This window comes from Thamnophis elegans, chromosome 2 (genome assembly GCF_009769535.1).
Source record: "Thamnophis elegans isolate rThaEle1 chromosome 2, rThaEle1.pri, whole genome shotgun sequence".
Taxonomy (NCBI): Eukaryota; Metazoa; Chordata; class Lepidosauria; order Squamata; family Colubridae; genus Thamnophis; species Thamnophis elegans.
In genome coordinates this window covers 166,128,261-166,138,118 of record NC_045542.1, presented here as the reverse complement: position 1 = coordinate 166,138,118, position 9,858 = coordinate 166,128,261, and the positions used below count along the sequence as shown (strand labels likewise).

Genomic DNA, 9,858 nt, shown 5'->3' with positions numbered 1-9,858 from the left:
GTGGGCGCCTGCGTGCCCCTGAGCGGCTGGGAAGTGGCTTGCGGCGCGAAGCAATGGCGGCTCAGGGCTTCTCCCCGGAGCGGCTGGAGCGCAAGTTGGCCAAAGCCGAGGCGCTACTGGTGGCGCATGTGTCCCCGCAGGTCCGGGCCCGTTGGCGCTGGGCGGTGCAGCTGGACGGGCCGCCCGACCTGGAGCGCTTCTCCACGCAGCTCCGGGAGGCCCGGCGGGGCCGGGAGGCTCTGCTAGACCGGGACGGCGCGCTGACGGAGCCCGAGCAGGAGCGGCTGCAGGGCTTGCTGCGGCTAGAGATGGCTCTCTTGCGCGGCATCCAAGCGCTGGTCGAGCGGTCGGGCCCGGCTAGGGCGACGGCTACAGCTACGCCTGCGGTTACCGCTACGGCTACATCGAGAGGGAGGCGCGGGAAGAAGCCCAACGTATCTGCGCTAAGGGCGGCTCTGCTGGGACTGGTGGCGGAGCTGGATGTAGCCAGGAGACAAAGCCTTTCCTGGGACGCCGCGCTCGGTCTGCAGCTGGCTTTGGAGGCGCTGTCGGAGAAGCGGCCGGCGGAGGCGATCCGGGCACTGGAGCCGCTGCCGCGGGAGGAAGGGACCGCTGGGCCGAGAGGGCTGCTGGCTCTGATCCAGGTCCTGCGGGAGGAAGGCTGGGCCGAGCGAGGGGCCGAGCTGCCCATGGGGCACCTGCGCCCACTGCTGGAGAAGGGGCTGCGCTTGGTGCGCAAAGAGCTGCTGAGCTGGCGGGCGGCCGATCTGGAGGGCGCCGAGTGGGCAGGATCTCCCGAGATGGTGGTGGTGAAAGAGGAGGAGGAGGAGGAAGAAGTGACTCTGCGTGGGACCCTGCCCAAAGTCCCTGGATCCCTGGAGATGGTGGTGGTGAAGGAGGAAGAGGAGGAAGAAAAAGTGACTCCGGATGGGACCATCCTCAAAGTCCCAGGATGGCAGGAGATGGTGGTGGTGAAGGAGGAAGAGGAGGAAGAAGAAGTGACTCCGGATGGGACTGTCCTCAAAGTCCAAGGACTAAGACACAGGTCCCCCCAAAAGGCGAGTTTCCCCAAAGACCCCTCCCAGCAGCATTTGATGCCAAGAAAGATGCCACCCGCTGACTTCAGGTCTTCCTTTGCAAAGGAGATAGGTGGGTGGCAGGCGGAGATGGACGTTTCCAGTTTGAAGGACATCCCACAGAGAAGGAAGGACGTCGCGAGAGGCCCCGACCAGGCGCTTCTTGAATCGGGAAAGATGGTCGCCCCCGACTTGTGGCCTCCCCGTCCAAAGGAGGCGGCATTTGGACAGTGGGCAGAGACTGATGTCCACTTGAAGAAGGATGCCACTGACTTCAGGTCTCCCTTTCCAAAGGAGACAGATGGGCAGCAGGCAGAGATGAACGCCCCCGGTTTGAAGAACGTTCCACGGACGAGGAAGGACATTGTAAGAGGCCCCGTCCAGATGCTTCTTGAATCAGGAAAGACTGTCTCCCCCGACTTCTGGCCTCCCCATCCAAAGGAGACAGCATCGCAACAGCAGGCAGAGACAGCTGTCCGCTTTAAGAAGGGTGCCCCGTGGAAGAAAATGGAGGACCTTCAGGATGTCCTGCGAGTCATTACCAGGAGGAAGATGAGGACTCTGTCCTGCTCCTTGTGGTGGCAAGGGCCTCGGAAGATGTGCAGCCGTCTCCACCAGCTTTGCCGCCAGTGGTTAAAGCCGGAAATGAACACCAAGGTTCGGATGCAGGACTTGGTGATCCTGGACCAGTTCCTGTCCTTCTTGCCCCCAGAGATGGCGAGATGGATCCGGGAGTGTGGAGCAGAGACCAGCTGCCAGGCGGTGGCCCTGGCCGAAGGCTTCCTGCTGAGCCAAGCAGAAGAGCAGAGGGAGCAGAGAGAGATGCAGGTGAGAGATCTTCCCTTGGCAAGCTCAAAATAGGACGTCAAATAATAACTTATGTGTTTGGGATTCTGACAGGCTTTCTTTATGCAGGTAGTCCTTGACTTATGACCACAATTGAGCCTGACACTTCTGTTAAATGAGATGTTTATTAAGTGAGATTCCACCATTTCTTGCCACAGTTGTTAAGTGAATTGCTGCAGTTGTTAAGCTAGTTGCATGGTTGTTAAGTGAACCTGGATTCCCCATTGATTTTGTCAAAAGAGGGAAAATCACATGACCATGGGACATTGCAACCGTCATAACTAAGAATCAGTTGCCAAGTGTCTGAATTTTGATTGCCTGACCGTGGGGAATGCTGCAATGGTCGTAAATGTGAAAAACGGCCCTGTCACTTTGTTCAGGGCCATTATAACTTCGAACGGTCACTAAATGAACTGTTGTAGAGGTGGAGGTTGTGAGTTTGATCCTAGGTAGAGGCAGATGTAGGGTCTCCTGCTTGAGCAGGGGGTTGGACTAGATGACGTGCAAGGTGCCTTCCAACTCTGTTAATCTGTTAAATCTCTTAAAATTTCCTCCTTGGAGGATGTATTTCAAGGAAGGCCGGATGCTCATCCTTCTTTCCCCTCTAGGACTTAACACTCTCTGTCTTTAACCCTTACATGGCATCTTGATTTTGGAGACATAGCTGACATGAACTATAACGGTGTTGGTTGGCCCTTTCTCATGAGCGTAAAGCAGTATTGGGTGCTATCTAAAGGGTGTCAAGGAGCCTGAAATGGGTCTTTTTTGCTCCCTTGTCCCAAAGGGTTTTTTTTTCAAATGGCAACTGAGACTTTATGCTTGAAGAGGTTTTGCTTGTAATCCAAGAAGCTTCTTCCATTCTTCTTTTCCTGAAGAATTGAAGAAGCTTCCTGGATGAGAAACAAAAGGTTTTTAAGCAAAAACCAAGAAAAATTCAGTTGCCTTTTTTTGGGTGCGGGGAAGCATCATGGCCCGGGGGACCGACCTGAGACACTCCCTTTGTCTTCCATCTTCCACTCCTCCCGACCCTCAGATTTTACTCTGCTTGAATTGTTATGAAATGCCACACCTGGCATTTTTTCCCTCCCACTGAAAAATACTTTACAGTAGTGGCCAAAATTATGGAAACCTTTTGGGAAAAGTACAGTTTTTTTGAGGTTGGATGGCTAATAATACCACTTTTTGGGGGGGAGTAGTACCATAAAATTATATATCAATGGAAAGATAATTTAATCAAGAATGTAATGCAATAACTTTTATGAAGGATTTGCTATTAGAATAGCAGTTATAAAGAAGAAAAGTGAAACACGTAGAAAAAACGAGATATACTGAAATTATCACCATGCCGGTTAATCCTTAGTTGGGTAACCCTTAGCATGAATTACAATATCTTCGCATGGAGTGAACCAAGTCTTTTAGTTCTACAGCTGTTATAATGTGAAACCAAGATTGAATGATTGCTTCTATTAACTGGGTTTTATTGTTGGCTATATTTGGCTATAACTTTTCATAGAATACAGATAATTAAACAAACTTCGTTGCATTACATTATCTTTCCATTGGTATATAATTTATGCTGCTACTCCAAACAAACATAGTGTTATTAGCCATCAAACCTCAAAAATAGACTTTTCCCAAAAGGTTTCCACAATGTTGGCCACAGCTCTATACTCTGGCTTTCAAAATGGGCATCCATGGAAGGCAGAGGCCACTAGGGGGCTCCTTCAACCTGCAGAATATCAGAAGTGAACTGGGCATGCGCCACTTGCCTTTTGCCAGGCTCTGCTTCTCGCTTTCCAAACCCGAGGAAAAGGCATAGAAGAAGAAGGAAGAGCATCCAGCAAAGGCTTTCCCTGACTTCAAACCCCTCCCCACCTTGGGCCCTGAAGCCCCCCCCCCCAACTCCCCAGCAAAGAGGGTGCAGGAAGTCCTTGCAGGACCCAGCAGCAGAAGCTGTGAGCCTCCCCTCTTCTCAGGAACTGTAAAATCTTTAGAAGAAATGTGAGAAAGCCATACTTTCAAGATGGTAGCTCCCGTTTTGGGGGAGCAATGCTTGGGGTTCCCATCCTGGTATTTTTGCATGCATCTTCAAGGTGGGGAAAGCAGGGTAGATACAAATAGATGATTTTTTAAAAATAAAATAAAATAATCAGATTTTTTAAAATTTAAATTGGATTTTTTAAAATTTAAATCAGACTTTTTAAAATCAAATTTATTTTAATAAAATGCTTTTGGAGTAAAACTATCAAAATTGTTTTCTATTTAAAATACATTAATAATTTAGCTTATTCCGCATGAAATGGAGCTTAGTTATGCAGCATGAGGCTGTATATGCTGCAATATTGGGACTGTCAGTGAGTCAACAGCGGGTCAGAGGAGGAGTCTCTGCGGGACAGAGATGGTAGTTGCTCTTTAAATCAAATCCACCCTGACTGCAGACTACTTCTGCTGACCGCTGGCTGCCTGCAATTTGGCTGTTCAAATCTCACCAAGCTCAAGGTTGACTCAGCCTTCCATCTTTCTGAGGTGGGTAAAATGAGGACCCAAATTGTTGGGGACAATAGGCTGACTCTGTAAACCACTTAGAGAGGGCTATAATAGCACTGTGAAGCAGTATATATGTCTTAAGTGCTATTGCTATTTACTTGCCATGTTTGTTAAGTGAATCAACACAGTGATTTAATTAGCTACTCAGTTGTTAAGTGAATCCAGCTTCCTCATTGACTTTGCTTGTTGGAAGGTTTCAAAAGGGGATCACATAATCTGGAACGCTGCAACTGCCATAAATATGAGTCAGTTCTCAAGCATCCGAATGTAAATCATGTGACTATGAGGATGCTGCAACTGTCATAAGTGTGAAAAATGGTCAAAAGTCACTTTTACTAACTTAGGTCAGTAACTTTTTTGTTAAATGCGGATCTCACCATTAACTGCCTGTCAGAAGATTGCGAACGGTGATCACATGACACACACACACCCCAAGACACAGCAACAGTCATAAATATGAGCCAGTTGTCAAGCATCTAAATTTTGATCATGTGACGATGGGATACTGCAAAGGTTGTAACTATGAAAAATGGTCATGAGTTACTTTGATTCAGTGTTGTTGTAACTTTGAACGGTGGCTAAATGGATTGTTGTAAGTCGAGGACTACCTGTAGCATTAGGAAAATATTAAAGAAAGGAGATGTTTAATGCCCATTGTTCCAGTAAGCATCTGCTTCCTTTTTGTACGTTCCATTATTTGTACTTCTTTGTTTCTTCAGGGACTTCCATTCCCGAGGACTGACTTGAAGTCCGTCAATGAAAATCTGGAGGAAAGGAGGGATCCACCAGAGCCTTCCTGGGATCTGCTCTTCAGGGAGATCTTCCATGAAGATCAAAGTAGGTCACCTCCACCAGTAAGAAAAGTTTCCTCAGAAAGGGACACTTTCCCCCCCATTCTCTGGGCCCTCTTTTGCATAATACTTACAAATAAAGTAATTACTATGTTTCTGAAAATTTTATCTCACTTTTATCTCGCAGGAGAGTTGGCATTCCTAGATTCTTCTCTTTTTTCTGCTGGTGTTGAAAAAGCAGTTGAACATCCGTCTCAGGTAGGAGCCGAAATGTCACGGATAGATCAGTTGGAGATAGCAATAGCAATAGCAGTAGACTTATATACCGCTTCATAGGGCTTTCAGCCCTCTCTAAGCGGTTTACAGAGAGTCAGCATATTGCCCCCAACAATCCGGGTCCTCATTTTACCCACCTCGGAAGGATGGAAGGCTGAGTCAACCCTGAGCCGGTGAGATTTGAACCGCTGAACTGCTGATCTAGCAGTAGCCTGCAGTGTTGCATTTAACCACTGCGCCACCTCGGCTCTTCGATATTTTCATATACTTGACGTATGGTACTGAATCTATCATTCTACATTTGGAAGAAAATCTACGAAACTTTGGATCTAGAATCTATTAATCTACATATGGTAAAGAATCCATGAAGATTCTCAGTTATCCAAGTCACAGTTGTATCAAAAGTGGTTTTTGAGGTGGCACAGTGGTTAAATGCAGCACTGCAAACTACTTCAGCTGACTGCAGTTCAGCAGTTCGGCTGTTCAAATCTCACCAGCTCAGCGTTGACTCAGCCTTCCATCCTTCTGAGGTGGGTAAAATGAGGACCCGGATTGTTGGGGGCAATATGCTGACTCTGTAAACCGCTTAGAGAGGGTTGAAAGCCCTATGAAGTGGTATATAAGTCTAACTGCTATTGCTATTGCTATTTATTTTGAAAAGGCAACTGGACTGATATTTTTTGTGGAAAAACAAGATGTTTTGCTTCTTATCCCAGAAGCTTCATCAGTTGAATTAGTAAACACAATGGCTGTCAGAGAGCATTAAGATCAGTTGACACACACAATCTTTCCATTCTTCCCCCCCCCCCCCCAAATCCCTTCCCATCAACTGATCTCAACTGTCAGTAACTGTCCTTCCATCTCTCACAACATCCAATACAACAGATGAAGCTGCCAGGATAGGAAGCGAAACATCTTGGTTTTCCTCAAAAAACCCCAATCTTTTTGTCTTTTAAAAAAAAATAAAAATCTACTTTTGATATCTCTACATATGATAGATATTGTTCGTTCTGAGCAATGTGAAATAGGGGGTTCAGATTGCCGATCAGTCATGTTTAATGTAAGTCCCCTCTCAAAACTGTTGTTGGTCCTACAAGGAGCTGAAATCCATCTGTCATCCAAATGTTGATAGCACTTCACAAATTAAACAAATTAGACTTGAACATTGGACACTAACAAAATGAAATTCAATGGTGAAAAAAGTAAGGTTCTACATTTAGGCAAGAAAAACGAAATGCACAGGTACAGTATAGGTGATACCTTGCTCAATAGTAGTAACTGTGAGAGGGATCTTGGAATTCTAGTGGACAACCATTTAAATATGAGCCAGCGGTGTGCAGCAGCTGCCAAAAAAGCCAACACAGTTCTAGGCTGTGTAAACAGAGGGATAGAATCAAGATTATGTGAAGTGTTAGTATCACTTTATAATGCCCTGGTAAGGCCACATTTGGAATACTGCATTCAGTTCTGGTCGCCATAATGTAAAAAAGATGTTGAGATAACTAGAAAGAGTGCACAGAAGAGCAACAAAGATGATTAGGGGTCTGGAGGCTGAAACATATGAAGAACGGTTGCAGGAACTGGGTATGTCTATTTTAAGAGAAAGAAGGACTAGGGGAGACATGATAGCAGTGTTCCAATATCTCAGGGGCAAGGGAGTCAAGCTATTCTCCAAAGTACCTGAGTGTAGAACAAGAAGCAATGGATAGAAACTAATCAAGGAGAGAAGTAACTCCAAGGATAAATTTCCTGACAGAACAGTTAATCAGTGGAACAACTTCAGAAGTTGTGAATGCTTCAACACTGGAAGTTTTTAAGAAGATATTGGATAACCATTTGTCTGAAGTGGTGTAGGGTTTCCTGCCTAAGCAGGGGGTTGGACCTCCAAGGGTCCCTTCTAACTCTGTTATTCTATTCTGTTCTATTCTATTCTACTCTATTCTAAATCGTTTTCATGGGCTCGCTCTGCTTCTGTAAAGTTCTTAAGAGGGAGTGGACAGGCTCAACCCCCCCAGGAGCTTTGCGGTGTATCAGCTAAAATGTTAAAGAAGATCATACCAGCACTTTATCCTGCAAATTATCATGTAGAATGAAAACCAGTGATGGGCCTATTTGTGATTTTTTTGTGAAAATCAAAGGTATAAAGTACAAATGAGGCAAAGCCTGGTTTAAAAACAGTAACTGCTAGAGAGACCTTGATATCCTAGTGGACAATCACTTAAATATGAACCAGAAGTATGCAGGAGCAGCCAAAAAAGCTAATACAATCCTTGGTTGTATAAACAAAAGCATAGAATCAAAATCATGTGAAGTATTGGTACCCCTTTATAAAGCTTTAGTAAGGTCACACCTGGAATACTGCATCCAGTTTGGTCATCACATTACAAAAATGATGTTGAGAATTTGGAAGAGCAAAGAAGAGCAACTAAGAGGATTAAAGTCCTGGAAACTAAAACACATGAAGAACGGTTGCAGGATTTGGGTTTGGCTAGTCTAGAGAACAGAAGGACTAGATCAGACAAAATAGCAATAGTCCAGTATTTGAGAGGCTGCCACAATTTATTTTCCAAAGCACCAGAAAGTAAGACAAGAAACAATGGAGGGAAACTAATCAAGGAGAGAAGCAACCTGGAATTGAGGAGGAACGTCCTGACAGTGAGGACAATTAACCAGTGGAACAGCTTGCCTTCAGAGGTTGTGGGAGCTTCATCTCTGGAGGTTTTTAAGAAGAGACTGAACAGTCACTTGTCTGAAATGGTGTAGAATCTCCTCTTGGGCAGGGGGTTGAACTAGAAGACCTCCAAAGTCCCTTCCAGTTCTATTCTGATTTGATCCAGAAAGATAACTGCACACTCACAGATAAATCCTAAAAATTCTGTATACAGGTAGCCCTCAATTTAACAACAGTTCGTTTAGTCACCATTCAGAATTACGACCACACTGAAAAAGGTGACTTAAGACTGTTTTTCACGGTTACGACCATTGCAGCATCCTCGTGGTCAGGTGATCAGCATTCGGACACTTGGCACCTGACTCGTATTCAGGATGTTTGCAATGTTCTTGGATCATGTGATTCCCTTTTGCGAACTTCTGGCCAGCAAAGTCAGATTCACTTAACAACCATGTCGCTAACTTAACAGCTGCAGCGATTCACTTAACCATTGTGGCAAGAAAGGTCGCAAAATGGGGCAAAATTGACTTGGCAGATTTCCCACTTAGCAACATAAAAATTAGCCTCAACTGTGGTTGTACGTTGAGGGCTCCCTTTAGATGTCTAGCACCGTGATGGTGAACGAATGGCACACGGAGCCATTTCTGAGGGCACGCAAGGCGTTGCCCTGTTAGCTCCATGCGCGCCAACAGGCCAACGTGCCAACCAGAAGTTGGATCACTACTTGCAAATGCTGGGTCAGAACAGCTCCATCCACAGGATACAGGCAGCACACAAAACCACGTTCCCTCCCGTCTGCGGAAAACCCTATCTCCACGGAACTGGTTCCTGGTGTTCAAACATGTTTTGGCTCCCCAGGCATCTAGAAAGCCTCTGGAGCCTGAGGAAGGCGAAAAACAGACCTACCAGGCCCACTGGATGTTGGAAAATAGACAATTTCCGGCCTCCGGAAGGCCTCCCGGGAGCGGGGGAGGCCATTTTCACCCTCCCCAGGCTCCCAAGAAAGCCATACACACATTCGCGGGGCAGTGGGTGGGGGTGTCATGCGCACATGCACAGAGGGAACAGCGTGCGTGTAGGGGGATTAAACTAAACGATTGTGTCTGTGGTTTTGGCACCCGAGGCAAAAAAGGTTCACCATCACTGGCTTTAGCAAAGGGAGCCTTGAGCCCATTTGCACCTTACAAAAGAGAGGCCTAGGGAATGACTATTCTCTTCAGCTAATAGAGACTCAAACTGTCTCCAGAGAAAGATGATCCCCTTTTCAACCTCTCCGGCCAGTCCAGAAGGATAGCCCAATTGATGGTATGGACAGCTGCTGAGGGATTTTAGGATGCAAGAACAGGGGTACCTCCTCCATCCCAGTTCCACTACGAGTCATTTAGGAGAATCAATGTGGTTGTCCCCATGATAAATCGTGGCATGAAATGGGTGTAATTCAATCAATCAGAATAGCCCTGGAAGGGACATTGGAGGTCTTCCTAGTCCAGCGGTTCCCAACCTCTGGTCTGGACCGGCAGCGGTCCATGGTATGACAGAAACCAGGCCATGCATACAAGCGAAGTCCCTGTTGTGGCCTGTCGGCTGCTAGCAGAGCTACCTGCAGAGTCAGACAAGGAGGTGGACTGTGAAATGTGACTGCTCCAACACT

The 9,858-nt window shown here is 46.5% G+C and overlaps 1 protein-coding gene across 1 annotated transcript in view; it reads left to right on the top strand.

Moving 5' to 3' along the window:
* Window positions 1–9,858, top strand: part of LOC116502537 — a 46,200-nt gene continuing 36,342 nt past the window's right edge. Inside the window, exons 1-3 of the mRNA XM_032208417.1 lie at window positions 1–1,904; window positions 5,189–5,306; window positions 5,448–5,518. Coding sequence (XP_032064308.1) covers window positions 54–1,904; window positions 5,189–5,306; window positions 5,448–5,518 — 2,040 coding nt within the window. The 5' untranslated portion in view covers window positions 1–53. The remainder of the gene's footprint in view (window positions 1,905–5,188; window positions 5,307–5,447; window positions 5,519–9,858) is intronic.